General features: G+C 40.4%; 1 protein-coding gene across 3 annotated transcripts in view; it reads right to left on the bottom strand.

Moving 5' to 3' along the window:
- The window catches only part of PARVA (parvin alpha), a 77113-nt gene that overhangs the window by 5337 nt on the left and 50607 nt on the right, over nucleotides 1-21169 (bottom strand). For all 3 annotated transcript variants that reach the window (XM_077321829.1, XM_077321828.1, XM_077321830.1), the window contains exons 5-12: nucleotides 18201-18341; nucleotides 15081-15196; nucleotides 12528-12586; nucleotides 10729-10748; nucleotides 9404-9465; nucleotides 8136-8204; nucleotides 2150-2251; nucleotides 1121-1193 (exon numbers count right to left, since the gene is read on the bottom strand). In XM_077321829.1, the coding sequence (XP_077177944.1) occupies nucleotides 1121-1193; nucleotides 2150-2251; nucleotides 8136-8204; nucleotides 9404-9465; nucleotides 10729-10748; nucleotides 12528-12586; nucleotides 15081-15196; nucleotides 18201-18341 (642 nt within the window). The remainder of the gene's footprint in view (nucleotides 1-1120; nucleotides 1194-2149; nucleotides 2252-8135; nucleotides 8205-9403; nucleotides 9466-10728; nucleotides 10749-12527; nucleotides 12587-15080; nucleotides 15197-18200; nucleotides 18342-21169) is intronic.

Below are 21169 nucleotides of genomic sequence, written 5' to 3'. Positions count from 1 at the left end.
TTTTCCATTACATCTTCACCAGCAAACTATGTTTTCTATTTGCTCTACAAACCAAATTATGAAAACCATTGTTTGCTACTTTCAACACAACAGACAAAAAAAAATAACTAGGTTTCAATATTTGAGGGAAAGGGGGAAGACGGTTTTATATAGCTCTATTCCATCAGAGCTTGGAAGTTAAGCATAGTCAGTACTTGGGCAGGACACTACCAAGGAGGACTCTGCAAGAGCAAACCGTCTCTGCTTCTCACTTGGCCTGAAAGTATCTTGTTGGTGTCGTCATAAGTTGGTTGAACACATCAATCTCTACAGTTTTATGTATGTGAAAATCATAAGCACAAGAACATAGGAAAGTTATTAGGTAGCTTTTCCCAGAAACAATAACCTGCAGTATGAGTCCCAGTTTTAATTTTTTCCCCTCTACACAATCATTTTTTTGCTTTTATCTAGTCCCCTTCACCTTTTCTTCCCTTTGATGATCTCTCTCCCTCATATGTCTCCTCCTAACATTCCTAAACAAAATAAGATGACCATTTCCCTATAGTAAAAGGTATGGTGATCATTTTTATCTTGGATTTTATGAACGATATTTTCAACTCATGATGCACAGAATACAAAGAGAAGGCTGGGAAAGGGAACACTTTGCTTTCATAGCAAGAATAGGACTCAACTGTAATTTCAAGAGAAATGTAGATGTCCCATTTAGCATTTCATTTTTGTTGCTTGATACTATTATATGACTAGGTAACCATTAAAAAAATTACTCATCAAAACTCTGGTGAAAGCAAATAAGGAATTTGAAAGCTATTTGAAACTCATCCTTATATTCTTAAGAGCTTTTTAAACTAAGGGCATCCTGCCTGATGTATCAGCTCTTTATACCCACAATATTTTCAGTTGTAGCTATTTAAATAATAGCCACCCTTTAATAGCTGCCCTTTAATATGTCTGTCTGTCAACAGTTGTGAGCTTTTAAGAAATTCTAGATAATGCCTAGATCAGTTCAAAGAAATAAGGGATGTTTGCTTACTTAAACATGGTTTTATTCTCATTTTAAATTATGAATTTGCTGTTGATTCTATTACAATAAAGATGAATTGCAAGAAGTTCAATGTGATACCTTCTGGCCTTGGTTTTGGTTTTTCCAGCCCTCCATCTTGCATTAGCTCAAATGCAAAGGACACATTAAGGACCTGGTAATTTAATTAAAAGAAATTGATCACTGACATTTCTATACTACTATATAGAACCATAGTGAGGCTCATCATTAGCAGGAATATTTTTCACAAAAATAACTCATTTGTACGGACAGGATTAAAACAACAAATATGTGGCTAAAGAATATTCAACTCAATCACATAAATTGACAAGCAGATATTTAATATCACATTTATCTTAACAGTCAAGTTACTTTTCTTCCTTATCAATGGAGTTACGGTAAGAAAATGTAATTTCACTGCTAGCCCAGAAATTGCATCTTATGAAAATAAACTTATAGAAGTTACAGGATTCTCCATATAGAATCAAGAGATATTGTAGCGGGAAGCTTATCATAATGGGATTCTTTATAGTTATGGATAGTTTCCACAACAGATAAAATGATAAAATTTCTAAAGGAAATTTCTGTTCTTTTTGAGAACAGCATATATGTGTGAACATGGGATTTTCAAAATAGGGCTAACCATAGCTACCATTTAGACTTTTACAAACCTCAAGGAAACCTGGGGTTTGCAGGAAAATTCAGTATGTTAAAAATTATTTGGATTGGGGGAGCTTTAGTAAATTAAATGTGAGGTCTGTGCATTCTCAGAGCTGGAGAAGGAGAAAGAGTTGGATGGCATTTTGGGTTGCTGTAGCAAACCAAATTGACATGAAATAGTGGTGCCACCAAACAGTATCATGAGAACAAGAAGGAAAGGGGGTGTATATATCAAGGAGGGGAGAGAAAGATGGGAGAGACTGGACCAAAGAGTAGAAATGGAGCAAGCTAAAGTAGGGAGATAGGAGAGGTGAAATACTTCTAGAGAGGAAGCAAGGTTATTGGGGTGCTGGAATTTTCCTTTCCTATGAGTCCTTATAGCTTGTTCCATATAATGCATCTCTACTACGTGCATTAAGAATTGCCTATGAATTCCAACTATAGAATTACCTTTTGTTCGAAACTATCAGGAGTCAAGAAAAAGCTGTGTAGAGGCACAAAATAACCTTCAAGAAGACCCATCAGGAGCACCAGATACACACCATCTGCAAACTTTAACAGAAGATAATTGCCTCATAGTGTCTCAAATGAAATCTCACTGTTCTGTGCTGAGATCAAATTATGAACAACAAAACAATACTATAGCTGCAGCATACATGAAGAGATCCAATGTTGAGTGCTGGCTAGAATGTTGGACTAGGATCTGGGAAACCCAGATTTCAATCCTTATTCTATCCTGGAAGTTTGCTCAGGCCAGTTGTACACTCTCAGCTTCATCTACCTCATAAGATTGTTTTGAGTACAACAGATGAGTAGAGAGTGATGCAAACTGCTTTGACTCCTCATGGCAGAGAAAGGCAGTGTATAAATGAAGTAAGCCAATAAATAATTTGAAGGGCCAATAATTGTGTTTAAAGGCAGTGTATAAATGAAGTAAGCCAATAAATAGTTTGAAGGGCCAATAATTGTGTTTAAAGTTATATTATAATATAATATAATAAAATTATTATATTAAAATATTTAAGAAGTTGAGATGCCTGAACACAGAATAATGTTTGGATTGACACAATATGAGATTCTGTTTCCATACCTTACTTACATTTGTAATAGCCCTAAATAGACTTGGAAGCCCTAGAAAGAGTTGAAAGCCACCTAGAGATGTTTAGCACAGGAGACAAGTGATTGATCTTCTGCAAGATGCAATAATGGGCCACATCAATGAATGGGTTGGATCGAGCTATGTATCAGTAGAAGATGCCGAAGGCTGAAGATATTCCCATGTTCCCCAGCCCCTCAAAGTCCTTTCTGACTCCAGAAAAGTTAACTACACTGACAAATCAGGGAGGCAAGGCCAGTTTCCTTCACTGCAGCTTTGTGGCCTGTGTGGTTAATATCCCATGTGGGTCTCTTTTCCATTGTTTAAAGGGACTGCTAGGGTAGGGGAACCAAGAAGATCCATGATTCTTACACTCTGACACATGTTCCCTAAAAGCTTATGCTATAGATCTGTATGCCTTACAACTATTCTGAATGTTATCAGCAAGGCTCATCTAGTTTCTATTATTAAAATACATACTAGATAGCTAAACACAGTGCATCCTATGCTTGTTAGTTTCTCAATTTTATTAAATTAAAGCTGGAGATCAACTGTTTTAGAAAAAGGTAACTATTTTTCCAGGTGTGTAGTGTTGAAAAACCAACCATTGTTTTAGAAACAGAGCGATCCAGAAAGTACACAGTGAACATACCACCTCATCACTTGCGAATCTCAACAGAATGGGAAAAAAGGAGAAATAATCAATTAAAACATTGTCATGTTGTAAAGTTACTGGGAATCTTATGGAACTTGCTTATTTTATTATGCTATCATATATCCATTCACACTTCTTAGTGAGAAATGAAATAATACACAATTCTAAATAACTGTAGGTTGCCTAATCTATTTGGGGAAACTATAGCTCTGGAATTTTTAAATATCTCTTCATTGTTTTTGTTAAACTTCCTATCAAATAAGTTTCAAAAAAATAGCTAAAAATCTGGTTGGAAAAAAAGGATTTTTTCTAAAATAGCAAATAGGGTACATTAAAAAGATCTGTGATCTTCAGAAAGCGAGGATTACTTCCCTTTAAAAGTAGATTAAAAACAAAACATTACTAATTAAAATGTAAATTAGGTTCACAAGCTTTCTGATCTTCACAAATAAGCTAGCTAGCACACCGACTTTATTTACCATCGTCATGAAGACCAGAACACAACTCTCTGTTCTACTTCAATTTTGGGGGAGCTTGGTCTGTTTACCCTGGAGAAGAGATGACTGGGAGGGGATCTGATAACCATCTTCAAGTATTTAAAAGGGTGCCATATAGAGCAGCGGTCCGCAACCTTTTTCAGGTTGTGTCCCGTTACTAAGAGGTGGGGAGAGAGGGCAACCTGGGCCCCCGCACATGTGCGGCAGCCCCGCGCAAACATGCATGCGTGGACCTACCACACATGCGTGTTTGCACCTGGTGGGGGCGCAAATGCGCACACGTGGTAGTTTCATGCATGTGGGGGCTGCCGCGCATGCACATTTGCACTCCAGACAGGGGTGCAAATGTGCATGCGTGGCGGCTCTGTGCATGCACGAAACTGCCGGCAGCGACCGCACTTTCCTCTCTCCCCCTCCTGCAGCAAGAAGCTTGCTGGGCCCACAAGCTAAGCAGCCACTTCGGCGGCTGATTTGCTTGCAGCCTGGTGAGCTTCTCGCTGCAGGGGGGCGAAGAGAGGGAGCCGCGGCCCTGTTGTCAAAGCTCTCACGGCCTGGCACCGGGCCGCAGACCGGGAGTTGAGGACCACTGATCTAGAGGATGCAGCAGAGTTATTTTCTCTTGCCCCGGTGGGATGGATCAGAACCAATGGGATGAAATTAATTCAAAATAAATTCTGTCTAAACATCCAAAAGAAGTTCCTGACAGAGTGGTTTCTCAGTGGAACAGTCTTCATTGGGAGGTGGTGGGTTCTCCATCTTTGGAAATTTTTAAACAGAGGCTAGATAACCATCTTATGGAGAAGCTGATTCCATGAAGGCTCAAGGGGGTGGCAGGTTACAGTGGATGATCTATAGGGTGTCCTGCATAGTGCAGGGGGTTGGACTAGATGACCCACGAGGCCCCTTACAACTCTATTATTCTATGATTCTATGAGGGAAGGAAGATACAGAGCATCATGTGTATATCAGGAAAAATACTCAGTAGGATCAAACTATCTGACCCAGATTTGGGTTTCTGTTTAACTACTGAATCACTTTATGTAGGCCATGCTTTAACCAATTCTAGATGAAATGGAAACGACCTCCTCCTTTTGCTTATATGCACAGTAATGAAAGCTGATCAGAGCTGCATCAAAATATCCTAAACAAATAAGTACAATGTCTCTAGCCCTACCTGGGATGAGGGGGAGATCCACTCCCTACCAGTTCTGATGACAAATGCTTTTACTTCTCATCAGTGTTTGTTTTTTGTAAGTGACTGAACCTTTACATTTTATATGTACTAAAAACTTTAATATACACATTATTTCAAAGACAGTGGGGATATTTAAAAGAAACTTTCTCCTGTGATAGCAAGTTAATGTGCTCTGCATGTTTTAAAGAACATTGCCTCTTCCTGCAAGAAACCCCTTGAAACATGCCAACAAGAACATTGCTATGAAATTGCTTTTAGTAAATAAGTGTATTTATTACTGTACAAATTCTGAAACCCTTTCTTGAAATTAACTATTTACTTTATTCTTGCATACCAAACAGATTAATAGATAGTTTCGCCAACATAATTGTGTAGCAAACACAAGACACTTCAGTTTCAGTATAAAGTTGTTGCAAAAAGAAACTTTTACATTTGCTCAGAATGTGTTAGAGATGTACAGCCATTTTAATCTCAGCATCATTGCTAGTGCAGTGAGTCAAAAATCATTGCTAGTGCAGTGAGTCAAACCATGATTATAGGAATCACTGCCTTTCAGTTGCTAGCCACCCTTCTTAGTCTCTGGCAGAGGACGCAACCTCTTTTTGAGTAGTGAATGCCAGTTTCAAAAGTATAGTTTGGGGGGTTTCCAGGTACGTCTTGAGCCAGGATTCTTCAGTCAGGAAAATAATGAGACACATTAACCCATCCAAACAACAAAATACTCCTTAATATCTTATGTTTTTCTCATACAAAAGACCTCATATTTCATATGCAAAATGTGTCCTAGTGGAAGATGAGTATTTACTGCTCAAGGAGAATTTTGAAATTGAATTTCTTTATATTTTTCAACACACACACAAATGAATGTCCTTGCCTTATATTGAGTTAGAATACTGGTCAGTTTCTACACAAACATTCAGGAGCTTTCCAACAGCAATATGCATATTCTGGGGAAAGAATGCACGAGAAGATCTAGTTGCCATCAATATGGCAGGTTTATTTTGAGTTATATTTAGTAAACAAAAATAAAAATGACCAATTTTTTCTCTCCAAACAGTAACAAATGCTTGACCTGAAAATAATAAATCTAGTGTGGCTTAAATGTTATATTTAAAAAATCAAAATTTAATATAGAAATGCCAGTATGGACTGGCATAGTACTTGTAAAAAATTAAAGGACAATATAGAACATACTAACCCCCTTACAGTGCTTATAAATTTCACCAAAAATAAATGTCACTAAAAACTGTTGTGCACATTGATTTTAGTAATCTGCAGTGGATATGGTTTTCAACTCATCCATTTCAGTGGAATTTAATTATTTTCTATGGAGGTCCCATATATAGCCCATGTACAGCATACACCTGAGTTTTTGATTCCTATAGGCAAAGTGAGTAATTGCATTAAGCACAGATGCAGCTATTTATTCAGGTGCTTGTCCCCAGTTTCCTTGGCTCTTTCTTACAAACATATCAAACATAGCTCCTTCCACTATGTAAATGGAGACATATAAATAAGCTTTGTTTTTTTGACTTGCACTGTCAATTGTATGATTTGGATTATTATTTGTATGTGTGGTTTTACTCTCATCCCTGAGTACAAATTAACAAAAACTTACATGTGCTCTTTCATACAATTCTTAGGAATAAACCACCTGAAAAGCATTAAAGTACATTGGCTGATCAGTGCCTAAAGGTAAAGGTATCCCCTTGTGCAAGCACCGGGTCATGTCTGACCCTTGGGGTGACACCCTCTAGCATTTTCATGGCAGACTCAATGCAGGGTGGTTTGCCATTCCCTTCCCCAGTCATTACCGTTTACCCCCCAGCAAGCTGGGTACTCATTTTACCGACCTCGGAAGGCTGGAAGGCTGAGTCAACCTTGAGCCAGCTGCTGGGATTGAACTCCTAGCCTCATGGGCAGAGCTTCAGACTGCATGTCTGCTGCCTTATCACTCTGCGCCACAAGAGGCTCTATGATCAGTGCCTACAGCTGCCTAAATTGACAACCAATTCCTTATGGTTGCAGAAGAAAGTTAAGTCAGCAAAGAATAACCAATCAAAGGACACGTTTCGGAAAAGATGCCACAGGCCATTACATCAGAAATGATTTAGCTCTTTTAAACTAAACACAAAGTCTAACAGAATTACAAAGGTAATCGACATATCCTTAAAACTAATCTGGCACTTTCCAGAACAAAACCTTGCACTTCATATATTACTGAAAACCATGGGACTGTTTCATTGTTGTCTTCCAGCACTAATGTCTGCAGAACCATATTATTTGGAAGAGAATGTTAGTTCATTCTCATATAAACTATTGCAGTTCTCAAGCAAAGCATACAAAATGACTCTCATTCTGCTCAGGTCACGTGTGAACACATCTACATGCTGAGTTCAGGGGATAATCCCCCCCCCCGCCCCGAATTCTCAGCATACCATCTTACTGGTAGCCTGCATTCTGCACTTGGTCAACAGACATACAAAGGCTCTTCAAACATACAAAGCCAATGAAATAGAGCCCATTCTGCTCCAATATCCAATTCCTATAAAAGGATACAATTTGACAGCTCGTGCCACAGTGACAAGGGACGAGTCAAAAAGTTTCCTATTCAAATTCTGTCCTAGCCATAAACTCATTGATACAGATCAACCTTATTTAGGTATTATAGGGGTTATCAAAATAATGTATGCACTATACTTTGAAAACTCTAAAGTATTGTTTATTAATACTACTACTATGCAATTTCCTCAAGGCAAGCAAGATGCTTAGACTCATATATACTTATCAGTATCTAGTTACAATTATTAAAAGCATGTCTATGTTACACATACTATCCAAATATGAATAGTTAAAAAAATATCTTGGCAAAACCTTCATAGTTTCTCATCTCACTCAAAATGGCCTACACAGAGAAGTCATGAATAAATGGGAAAAGATGGTAGATGACAGGACATTGCTCTCCACTGGAAAACACAACTACATAGTCCTACCTGAGTTTCCAGCTCTGTAACTTCCAAATTCAGCTTGTTCAAGTGTTTATTCACAAAAGTTATGAGGGTCTGAAAATTAAGAACACACATGGGTTTTAAAATAAAATCATTTAAACACTTTAAAAAAGGATATATGAAAACGGTAAATACTAACCATATTGAACCATTTTAATTGTATAATTAGCCTATTTGTTGCCATATGAGAGAAGACAATCCTGTCAAATGCATCATCATATACATAAAGCTGTGAAATGACCACTATTTCAAAAACCAAATTGTTACTGTTACAGAAATATAATTCATAAACCAGAGTAGAGAAAACAATGAGGTAAATGTAAAGCAGTACAGTCTGATTAATATCTGATAGCGGCCAGATGGCAAAAATCAATCTATCAATAATCTATACATGAATAAAAATGTAAAATCCTGTATCTTCAGGGATGAAGAAGTCAACAGAAGTTTCACATTACTAGGGAAGAAAGATTTTATCATTTGATTAATAACTTAGGCACCAATGGTTATATAGATAGGCAGGTGTTCATTCTCTCTGTCAAGTTGTAATGGTACACCATCTCCTTTATCCCTTAAAGGTTCTAGCCAGCTGAAGGGAAGGTTTGCTGTTGCTGATCATTACAAAACAAATGCAAGGGGGATGTATTTTCCCAAAGCATGCACTGCTCTAAAAGCTGCTTCAAAAATGGTATGTTCTTCCATTACGTGTCCTGCACATGCACTGTTGTCTGAACAAAACAACTTATCCAGCTCTAGCCCTCCCTTTGTATTTTATTAGTGTATGGATTATTCAAAGAATACAGAGTTCTAATTTTAGTTACTCAGATCTCATTAATAAAGCTCCAAGGCTCCAGGGCTGCTGTTCTGACTCCTCTCTTAACTTCTCTGACCTGGAGCTGCATTTCCAGTTCCTTCTACAAATCAGCAAAAGCCTTTGTTGCAATTTCCTCTGTTGAACAGGCTGGCTGTCACAAAATCTAGCTCCTATGAGAACCAGCTGGGTGGTATGGTGGTTCGCTTCAGGATCAAGACAGGGAGCAATACAAACCACTGAGATTAAGGTAATTTGATCTGTTTACATCCTAGATTTTTAAATCTATTTATATGAGCCAACAATAAATATAGGCAAGATCATGAATATCATAATTAATCCATGTGAAATTCCTTTGAAAAATCAAAGGTTTTGTTTTAGCTGTTTTTAGTGTCATTTTATGCTACTTAAACATAGTACATCAAAATCAAAAAGGCACTCCAACCTTTTTCACTACATTGAGTTTGTCCGGAGCATGATCAAATAGGGTGTCAAATGCATCCCGTTCTGAAATAAAGTGGGGAAAAAACTGTTAGGCAACAGTCCTACAATACTGACACTGTTAATTTTTTTGTTAATTCAGAGCTTACAAAATAAAAATGATAAAAAGGAAACATAAAAAAATATAGGAATTAAAATCCATCATTAGAAAATAAACCCACTATAACATCCCCCACTCATTAAAACACACCAGAGTCAGCTTAAATTTTCACATTGAAATAGTGTGAAAAAAAAATCAACCTCTTAATTAAAAGTGAAAAGAAATGTTTTGGCCTGGCACATAAGACAAAGCAACCCAGGTTCCAGGTGGTACCTCAAGGGGAAGGGCATTCCACAGCTAAGGTGCCACTACTGAAAAAACCCTGCCTTGGTTTCCACCCACCTCTCCTCTGAAGTTAGGAGCACAGACAGCAGGGCTTGTGAGACAACTTGTGGCTGGCTGGCTGAATAAAATGAAAGGAGGTAGTACCCGGATCCTAAGCCATTTAGGGTTTTAACGGTACTACCCAGTACTCTGAACTGTGCCCAGAAACACATGGGCAACCAGCAAAGATCATTCAGCATGGGAACATATAATTCCTATATCAGCATTTCTCAACCAGGCTTATACAACAGCTCTGGAAGGGTTATACCAATTGCGTGGGAGCTAAATAATGTTTAAACACTCCCCCTGTCAGTCTCCCATGAAGATTGTTTCAGTTGTGCTGTAATGAACAATCAGCTTTTGCTGAAGTACACTACAGGGATTGTGATTTGGACTTTGGACACTGTCGTATATACTGTAACAACAAGCAATACTATAATAGTTAAATATGCCATATAACTGAAGCAAACCTCTTCAAGTAGTAGAAATTTCATACAAGGATTTCAAATCATCACATGTCTTTCAGCAATTAAAACTGTCTATATTTAGCCAGTAGTTGGTCCCTCACATACGTTATTCTGGAGCAAAAAGTAAAAACTGACTTTGGAGTAACTCCACAGAGCCTTTCACTTCATTTATGGGATAAGGCAACTCGACATGCACAGAGTTGAATGAATTCAAGATAGGCACACAAAGTTCTATCTGGTGGACAATATATCAAAGAAATAAACACAAACACAGATGGGGGCAGATTTTTCTTTGGGTCACAGATTTTAGCACTAATGCTTACATGTTAAACAAGATAAATGTGAATCTTAGGTTCATTTTGAAAATAAACAGTAGTTGCAGCAGAATTAGCTGTTTTGGAAACCTCTGGAAAGCACTCAGAATCAAATGACACTTACCATGCCGCCCTGATAATGCCCTGCAGAAAAAGAAATAGTGTGGGTATATGTATACACAATTGCAGAGTAATTTGATATACTTTTCATGTGTGGAAAAAAAACCCTGTTTGCATAACTAAGGTAAACATGCACATAGCCACCATATATAAACTGAGGGACATCTGTACATATCATTATGCCCAGTGACTTCAAATAATCTGAGTCTTTATCAAAACTTCCTTCAACCCATTCCAATGAAGAAAAAAAGAGGAAGAATGCAAACATTCTTGCTTTTGTCTTTTCCCCTTAATATTTATTTATTTGCTTATTTATATTACTTTTTATTAACTGCTGCTCCTGGGTCTAGCGGCTCGTGGTGGATTACATTCAGTTATAAAAAGCCAACAGAATACAATAAAAATACAATATAATACTATCAGCGAGATCCCCTTTAAATCCTACTTCCTCATCCATACCCCAACAACCACTATCACTGCCCCAGCCACTACCCCAAGGGGGTATTCCTGCCCAGGTGTCCAGCATAAAAGGCCTGTGCAGGGAGGGACCTGATCTTCCTGGCCTGGCCTCAACCAAATGCCTGGCAGAAGAGCTCCATAGTTCTGACAGGGCCCTCAGCTCTTATGGGAGCTCATTCCACCAGTTTGGGGCCAGGACTGAAAAGGCTGGATATGGGTCCTCTAGTACGACCTTGTGAGGACCCTAGCAGCCACGTTTTGGAACAGTTGCAATTTCGGGGTCAGAGATAAGGGCAAACCCACCTAGCGCAAGTTATAAAAGTCTAATCTGGAAGTGACCGTTGCATGGATCACAGTGGCCAAGTGGTCTGGGGACAGGTAGGGTGCGAGTAGCCTCACTTGGTGCAGATGATAAAACGGCACTTGGCCTACTCTTGTGACCTGAGTTTCCACAGAAAGGGAGGCGTCAAGGATCACTCCTAAGATCCTGGTAGTAGATACAGCTGAGCCTTCAGGGAGATTGGTATAAAATAAAAAATAAGCTTTACCCTATCCAGGGTGGGTAAACGTACTTCTTGGTCCTGCACCCTTCTACCCAGCCACAGGACCTCCATCTTAGAAAAATTGAGTTTCAGGTGACTATGTCTGAGCCATCTAGAAACTGCTTCCAGACATCTGGCAAATGTTTCCAGGGGAGAGTCCATCCATCAGGAGAAAGGCTAGGTGTCATCTGCATACTGATGACAGCACAGCCTGAAACTCTGGACCAGCTGTGCCAGATGGCGCAGGTAAATGTTAAATAAGGGAAGGAGGTTGTAAGCCGCTTTGAGTCTCCTTTGGGTAGAGAAAAGTGGCATATAAGAACCAACTCCTCCTCCTCCTAACTCCTCCCCAACTGCCACCCTCTATGTCCGGTTTTGGAGAAAGGAGACTAGGCACTGTAAGGCTGTCCCCCTAATCCCGCTGTCATGGTGAAGCAGTGAGCTAACAACTCATGACTGACCACATCAAAATGTGGTTGAAATGGTTTGAAAATATTACATTATTTATATTCTTTTGATTGTGATCATTGTTCAAACTGAAATGTACTAAACTGAAACTGAAATGTACTAAAATGAAGCATTTGTGCTATGCAAAAATTGCCCTAAGCTATATAAGAGCCACAATGAAAATTCTGAATTTAATATCCTTCATCTGCTGGAGGTTCATATAACTTTTAATGAAATGTATTTGGAACCTTTTTAGCAGTTGAACCATGGAGAGTCTTAGAACATCAAATAATTAAGATTTAATGCTGGCTAATAGTTGAATTTTGAAGATGTAACAGTGATTCTGACTACATACTCAGTGTTACCAGTAATTTCCTCTTGTATTTGTCGAGACTGGAGGATGCCATCACGTTTCTGAAAAAGAGATATTTGTTTATTTGCAGGTTCCATTCCCCCCCCAGTTGATTTATGGGCTGCTGGCAGGCTGAAGGACTATTGTATAAATACTATTTTAGGCTGTTCACTGTTGTTGCATGCTATATTTAATGTTCTCGCTTGTCTGGTTTCATTGTTTTAATTGTTAGCTATTTCAAGCCAGTCTCTGCAAAGGAGGCATATATATATTTCCTAAATAAATAAACTGTATACTTCAAATTGTGAAAACAAACAGCAAATGTTACTACGTAAGAGCCATGGACATCAAAGACGTTTTAACTGAATTGTATTGCTTCTGCTTCTGGATAGTCCAAAAGACTTTGGCTAGACACCTTTCCAGTGTAAAGAGACTGGCATGAAATGGAGCATGATGATATAATGGTTACGGAGCCGTGTTTATTTGTTTGTTCATTCTTTTGATTTCTATCCCACCACTTTTTGTAGACATGTGGTGGGTTACATAAAACAGTTAAAATCTTTAAACGTCCCGCGGCACCGTGGACTAAAAAAAACAGTAAGGCCAGGTTGGGAGGAGTTAGGATGGGCTCTGTACGGGATAAAAACTCGGAGGCTCCTGATTCGCCCCTCCGAGTGTCAATCCTGGACCAATCCTGGACCAAGGAGGCAATGGGGAGGCACGCAAAGCGTGCCTCCCCATTGCCTCCTTGGCTGCCAGAGACTGCATGTCAATGCGGAGAAAGGAGCAGGGATGCCGCGTCGAAGATGCGGCGGCCCTGCTCCTTTCCAGCCGCACACCCTCCCAACTTGGCCCAGGAAGTGGCCCGAAAAGAACCAGCTACGTGGGAGCCGCTCTGCCTTCTGCCCCAGTGGCCGGCAGAAGCCTCACAATTGTTCCCGGTGGGGGTGGGGGGCCGCGCCGCCTATTCCTGGTTGTTCCACCGGCCGGGAGGTGGCTGAAGATCCCTGCCGTTGGGGAGGGGGGGCCCTGCCGCCTTCTCCTGCCCGCTGCAGCAGAAGCCTCGCCATTGCTCCCGGTGTGGCGGGGGGGGGGGGCGCGCCACCTTTTCCCGGATGCTCCAACAGCCGGGAGGCGGCTCAAGATGGCTGTAGTTGCCGGGGGGGGGCCCTGCCGCCTTCTCACCGCCGCTGCGGCAGAAGCCTTGCCATGGCTCACGGTGTGGGGGGGGCACGCTGCCTTCTCCCGGCTGCTCCACCGCCCGGGAGATGGATGAAGATGGCTGCTGTGGGGGAGCAGGGGCCCTGCCACCTTCTCCCGCCTGCTGCAGCGGCCTCGCAGCCTCAGGATCATTGCCCCGCCACGGCTGTGCTGCGACACAATGCCGGACACCGACCACCTCGCCCGGATGCTAGGCCACCACCCTGCACTGCCTACCGCGCCCACGACGACTGCTGCCACTCCCGCCAAACTGCCACAAGGTCAGTCTAGCGCCCATTTTATTAACAAATAAAATGGGCTTTAACTCTAGTCTTTAATAAAACTGATCTGAGCCATATGGTGGTATAAAAATCTAATAAAACAAACAAACACAACCCCCTTAACAAGCATAAACACACAATAAAGCAGCATAGTCCCCACTCTTCCCCAATCTTAAGCCAATCACCCCAGGATGGGGGTTCGCATTATGTTGCAGCATTGGCTGGAGGAGGGGCTACAGTGTTCCTGACCCAGGCCTCAACCAAAGACCTTGTGACCTGTATCTATAGACAGTGACTGAAAAAAGGCTAAACTGATCTATACAGAATGAAACATGACTAACTGGGACAAACGCTATGCAGTGCCTAGCACTAGGGTTGGGTGCTTCGGTGCCTGCAGCGGCCATTCACTCCCAATTCAGCTAATGCCCACACCCCCCCCCTCCACGGTGCGGCGCTGGCTGTGTCGGGAACGAATGGCCGCTTTAGGCGCTGAAGCGCCCAACCCTACCTAGCACCTAAATTGTGCCTTTTCACTCCCGTCCCCGTCCATACTTATAATCCACATTATTTCAAATATTGCAGTCTGACTGAGCAGTGATATCAGGGCTCTCTCAGCCTCACCTACATCACAGGATGTCTGTTGTGGGGAGAGGAAAGGGAAGGAGAATGTAAGCTGCTTTGAGCCTCCTTCGGGTAGAGAAAAGTGGCATATAAGAACCAACTTCTTCTACAAAAAAGCCCCAATCAAATCCATCTCTACAGAAGTACAATTAGAATTTTAAGTGGTTATATATGAGCACTTTTACTTAGGACCTGAGTGCTACATACTTTTGTTGCATTTTTGTTAGTGCTCACATTTAGAGATAAACTTGTTCTTGATTTCCTCGGTGGATTTCCTCGGTGGACTCCCATCCAACTATTAACCATGGACAACCCTGCGTAGCTCCTGAGAACGTAGGACATTGGGCCATCCAGGGCTGAAGCCAAATTCATGCAGCCCCTTCCCACCCACATCATTTTCTGACCTACAGCTTTTCTGTTTTGAAAAAAATGCAGAGAAATTTCAGAGTCATACCTGGACCACAACAACTTGAATGGACACATGATCCGGCAGTCTGATTGGGGCACGAAAATATTGTGATAATGCAACCAAAAGATGTAGTATTGCAACTAGACTTTTAGCATGGACAGCTGAAACAAATTGAGAATTCAATACATAACTAAAACCAATATTTATTTATTTTTGCATAAAATGTTCTCATCCTTGACTGTGCAGAGTATTTTATTCTCTGATGTCTGTGCACATAAGAGATTGCTGAAAGAGTATGTATTTTCCTTTTAACGGTTCACCTTCCTGACATAAAACAACCGGTGCTATGAAAATAATTCAATCAACAATATACTTTAGGTTAGGTTTTGCTGTTTGCTTGGGTTACATTGGCTTGAAAGGTGGAAATCTAAGCCTGAATCAAAAGGCGCATTTTACTGCACAGTAGTATTTAGTGCTGTCTATTCATACTATGTGCTTTTCTGTTATACTGACTATTCTAGTGTCGATTTATGAAGTATCAGAAGGATATTTTTGTATTCATAACATGCACTTAATTCATTTTTAAGTGTCATGATGTCTGCAGGAAGACGAATGAGCACATTTAGCTTGTACCCTTGAGCAATAACTTACTAAACGGAAAGGCTCAAACATTCCTCATGAACTTGTTAAATGTTCTTGTTTTTGTAAGCTTATTCACAGCAGGTTTCCAATGCTCAGTTAACACTAACCAGACTGCAAAGTATCAAAAGACTTACTGTAGGAAATCTTTAATCCAATATCAAGCTCCTAGCTTCAAAGAAAAATATTTGCATCTAGCATTCTTCTTATTCTAATTGATTTTGTGTTGCCTGGGTTACTACTGAATCTACAGACATTTTTTAAAAACATATATAATATTTTATCTCTTTATTTCAGTTTTTAGGAAGCCTATGAATTACTGCATTACCAATGTGTAGGGTTGCCAGCCCTTCAATGGCAAGGATGGTGACATCTGGGGATCACTTTCTGTTTTGGAACAGGAAGTGATGTCACAATGGTCTAGGACTTCTTGGTCCTGCACCCTCCTACCCAGCCACAGGACCTACATCTTAGAAAAATTGAGTTTCAGGTGACTATGTCTGAGCCATCTAGAAACTGCTTCCAGACATCTGGCAAATGTTTCCAGGGGTGTTTACCATCTCCATGGTAAACACAATTTTTTTTTGAAATCTCTAGAGTGTTATGATATTACTTCCTGATTTGGAACAGGAGGTGACTTCATGATCCTCTAGGAATTAAAAAAATCTCTACCATACAGATTTGCTAATTCCCAGAGTATACCGATATTACTTCCTATTCTAAAACACATGCTCAGGACTTTATATTATAGACACATCTAATCCAGCATGCTTCAATCTCATTAACTTCAAATTCATTTCAACTGAATGGAACCTTAGTGCTCCTTATGAGCCAGTGCAATACAGTGGGCTAGAGGGTTGGATTGGGACCAAAGAAAACATGGATGTATTAACTTGTAACTGATGTCTGTCGAGTGTATTCTGGGCAGGTACACGAGACTGCTTCAGGGCAGGTCTGCCACCAAAATCTACAGGTGAATGCTCCCCCTCCACCTCAGAATTGCAGAGCTTCAAGCTCCATTTGCACCCCAATGATCATGTGATGAGTGGTGGAGGGAGCACTCTTCCTGCAGTCCCCTTTCCGCCACTGTGGAGACTGAGAAGGGGATTTATGGCCCACAGGGAGGGAGGGATGTTTATGTAACATCACTTACAGATAAGTGCAGTCATGTTTTCATCTCTGTGTCTTCTGTGTCTTCTCTGTGTCTTCTCTCACTTCTTGCTCCTAAGTGAGCAATTAGCAAACTCACCACAGAGGTGGGTGTGGGTCAGTTAATGAAGCAGATGTGTTAATACTGCTTTTTCCAACAGCTGCCTCTCCTGGAATCTATACTGATTAAATAATTTTCCTCCAAACACTATTTGGTATAGTGGTTCAGAATGTGGACTTCTAATCTGGTAAGCCGGGTTTGATTCCCTGCTCCCCCGCATGCAGCCAGCTGGGTGACCTTGGGCTTGCCACAGCACTGATAAAGCTGTTCTGACAGCTGATATCAGGGCTCTCAGGGCTCTCTCAGACAGTGATATCAGGGCTCTCTCAGCCTCACCTACATCACAGGGTGTCTGTTGTGGGGAGAGGAAAGGGAAGGAGAATGTAAGCTGCTTTGAGCCTCCTTCAGGTAGAGAAAAGTGGCATATAAGAACCAACTCTTCTTCTTCTTCTATATAAGGCCCTGCTTATGTTCATCGTTTTGTTTCATGCCATTTTTGTGCCACAATGGTGGTATTTCTTTAAAAGTGCCATCTGGTTTATTATAATTATAAACTGGTAGAGAAAACATACAATTCTGTAGAAGAAATCTTTGCAAGGCAGAAAAAGACTGAGGAAAGAGTGCTCTGCCTGTCGCTTGTCATGAGATCATTTGGGAAGGAATGGAACTTCTGCTGTGCTGAAGGGGAACACCCAGATGTAGTTTCTAGAAGCTTGTGGAAAACTCCTCTGCAGCAGGCCTGCTCTGAATATAAACCCTGGGCTACACTACCTCCTTCTCAGCCAAGAAGTTACCTGGGAGGAACTAGGCAAAATATGGTTCTCACAGCCTAAGGGTAGCACTGTACATCATTATGCAGCATCATTGCAGAAAGATACATAGCCCCCATCTTTCCAGAGAAAGAATAGGAAATAAATGATTTATCTCAACATCTATCTATCTTTTTCATATCTATAGTTCCTCCAAATGTCATAGGGAGATGAAGCAGAGATGCATCACCCATATTTGAGGGGGGAATTCTCAGGCTTTCGTGCAAAACTGTGTAGACAACAGAAATGTAAACATTCAGCTTTTTAAAAATCCAGTATATTATTGTGTAGATAGGCAACAGCAATAACTTCTTAACAATTATTTATACTTGGGCATACACAAAATGATAATTCTAGTTGTATACATGAAGACATATTTGTTGAATCTCTTTTAACTAATTTATATTCAATATATTGTTCATAATGTAATAGATTTTACAAACCATAGTGAGATAACTTTTCATGTTCTTTGTAAGCAAGAATTCCGTTATAAAATACACAACTCACAGTCAACATTCCACTTGATGCTTCTTGGAGGAAGTTTAAGGGTTTCATTGATCTTTTCAAGCACTGTCTGCAGCTTCTGTTTCTGAGCTATTTCTGACTGCGTGACTTCAGCAACGTTGAGTTTCTCACTCTCAAGCTTCTCTGGAGGGATAATGGGAGAAAAAAGCAGCACCTGCACTTCAGATCCATGTCACAAGTACAACATGAAGACATTCTGTTCCACATGCCACAATGAATTTTCTATAGATAAAAAGTCTGAAGTTGCAGATTAACAACTGACATTTTTTGTTTGTCTAGGCACAGACATTTATTTTTTTCTTAGAGAAGCACAAAGATTTCAAATAAGCTGTTCTATTTATGGATGCAAAGTATAACAAAATCACAACCTTACATATTATAACACCTTGAGCATTTCAGTTATCTAAAGAGTTATAATCAATAATCTAAATGGTTTAGTTACCTAAAGGTTATTGTTTACCAGAATGAGAATCCTAAAGCCATTGTTACTTGAGCTCTTCATGGTCTTGGCGCCTCTTGCCTTATTCTCCACCACAACAACTCTGCTCATGTCAGCAGGGGCTTCTGCAGGTACCAACCTGCAAGTGGGCAAAATCAATGATGGCCCATACACGTGCTTTCTCCATTGTGGACCCCGCTTTGTGGAACAGGTTGCCTGAGGAGGTCAGGAAGACTCCCACTTTCTGAGCAGTTAATAATGTTGTACCATATAAATTGTTCAAAAAATTACTTGAATAAATTATTGGGAATTGTGGTTTATACTGCTATATAAGATTCTATTATGTAATTTATGTACTGTTTGATATTTGATATAGCATGTTAAGCCTTATCCTTATGTATGTATGTATGTATGTATGTATGTATGTATGTATGTATGTATGTATGTATGTATGTATGTATGTTGTGATTTATATCCCACCGCTCACAGCGGGTCACATAACCCACCCCCCAATAAAATATACAATATTAACCCATTAAAACACCCATTAAAACAACCCTATGGTGGCGACCCCCCTTCAAGGATCGCTGCCTTGCCGTGGCAAGGGGGCTTGCGTAGCTCAGTGAAGCTATGAGCTATGCCGTGCAGGGCCACCCAAGACAGACAGGTCATAGCTGAGAGTTCTGATAAAAGGTGATCCACTGGAGAAGGAAATGGCAAACCACTCCAGTATCTTTGCCATGAAAACCCAATGGACAAGTTCAAAAGGCAAAACGATATGACGCCGGAAGATGAGCCCCTCAGGTCGGAAGGTGTCCAATATGCTACTGGGGATGAGCAGACAGCTAGTACGAGTAGCACCAGAATGAATGAAGCGACTGGGCCAAAGCCGAAAGGACGCTCAGTTGTGGAAGTAACTGGTGGTGAAAAGACAATCCGATGCTGTAAAGATTTTTATTCCATAGGAACCTGGAACGTCAGATCCATGAATCAAGGCAAGCTGGATGTGGTCAAACAAGAGATGACAAGATTGAACATCAACATTTTAGGAATCAGTGAACTAAAATGGACAGGAATGGGTGAATTTAATTCAGATGACCATCAGGTATACTACTGTGGACAAGAATCTCGCAGAAGAAGTGGAGTAGCCTTCATAATCAATAAGAGAATAGGAAAAGCAGTCTTGGGATACAATCCTCAAAATGACAGAATGATCTCAGTTCGAATCCAAGGCAAACCATTCAACATCACAGTAATCCAGGTCTATGCCCCAACCACTGCTGCTGAAGAGGATGAAGTTGACCAGTTCTATGAAGCCCTATAACACCTTCTAGAAGCAACACCAAAAAATGATGTGCTTATCATCATGGGGGATTGGAATGCTAAAGTAGGAAGCCAAAAGATAACCGGGATAACAGGCAACTTTGGCCTTGGAGTACAAAATGAAGCAGGGCACAGGCTGGTAGAATTTTGTCAAGAGAATACAATGGTCATAGCAAACACTCTTTTCCAACAACCCAAGAGACGACTCTACACATGGACATCACCAGACAGTCAAAACAGAAATCAAATTGACTATGTGCTCTGCAGCCAAAGATGGAGAAGTTCTATACAGTCAGTAAAAACAAGGCCAGGAGCTGATTGCGGTTCAGATCATCAGCTTCTTGTTGCAAAATTTAGGCTTAAATTGAAGAAAGTAGGGAAAAGCACTAGGCCACTCAGGTATGAACTAAATCATATCCCCAACGAATATACAGTAGAGGTGACAAATAGATTTAAGGAATTAGATCTGATAGACAGAGTGCCTGAAGAACTATGGACGGAGGTTCGCGACATTTTACAAGAGGTAGCAACTAAAACCATCCCAAAGAAAAAGAAATGCAAGAAATCAAAATGGCTGTCTGAGGAAGCTTTACAAATAGCTAAGGAGAGAAGGGAAGTGAAAGGCAAGGGAGAAAGAGAAAGATACACCCAACTGAATGCAGAATTCCAGAGAAAAGCTAGAAGAGATAAGAATGCCTTCTTAAATGAACAGTGCAAACAAATAGAAGAAAACAATAGAATGCGGAGGACCAGAGATCTTTTCAAGAAAATTGGAGATATGAAGAGAACATTTCATGCAAAGATGGGTATGATAAGGGACCAAAATGGTAGGGACCTCACAGAAGCAGAAGAGATTAAAACAAGGTGGCAAAATTATACAGCAGAACTATACAAGAGCGAGCTTAACATCCCTGATAACCACAATGGGGTAGTTACTGACCTGGAGCCAGACATCCTGGAATGTGAGGTCAAATGGGCCTTAGAAAGTTTGAGCAACAATAACGCTAGTGGTGGTGACAGCATTCCAGTTGAACTATTCAAAATCTTAAAAGACGATGCAGTAAGTGCACAACAAATTGTGGCAAGTTCTTAAAGAGATGGGAATACCAGAGCATCTTATTTCTCTCTTGAGAAACTTATATGCAGGTCAACAAGCAACAGTGAGAACTGAACATGGAATCACTGATTG

The sequence above is a fragment of the Paroedura picta genome, chromosome 2 (genome assembly GCF_049243985.1).
Source record: "Paroedura picta isolate Pp20150507F chromosome 2, Ppicta_v3.0, whole genome shotgun sequence".
NCBI classification, from domain to species: domain Eukaryota; kingdom Metazoa; phylum Chordata; class Lepidosauria; order Squamata; family Gekkonidae; genus Paroedura; species Paroedura picta.
Note: the sequence above shows the minus strand (reverse complement) of the source record. Positions and strands in the feature narration are given on the sequence as shown.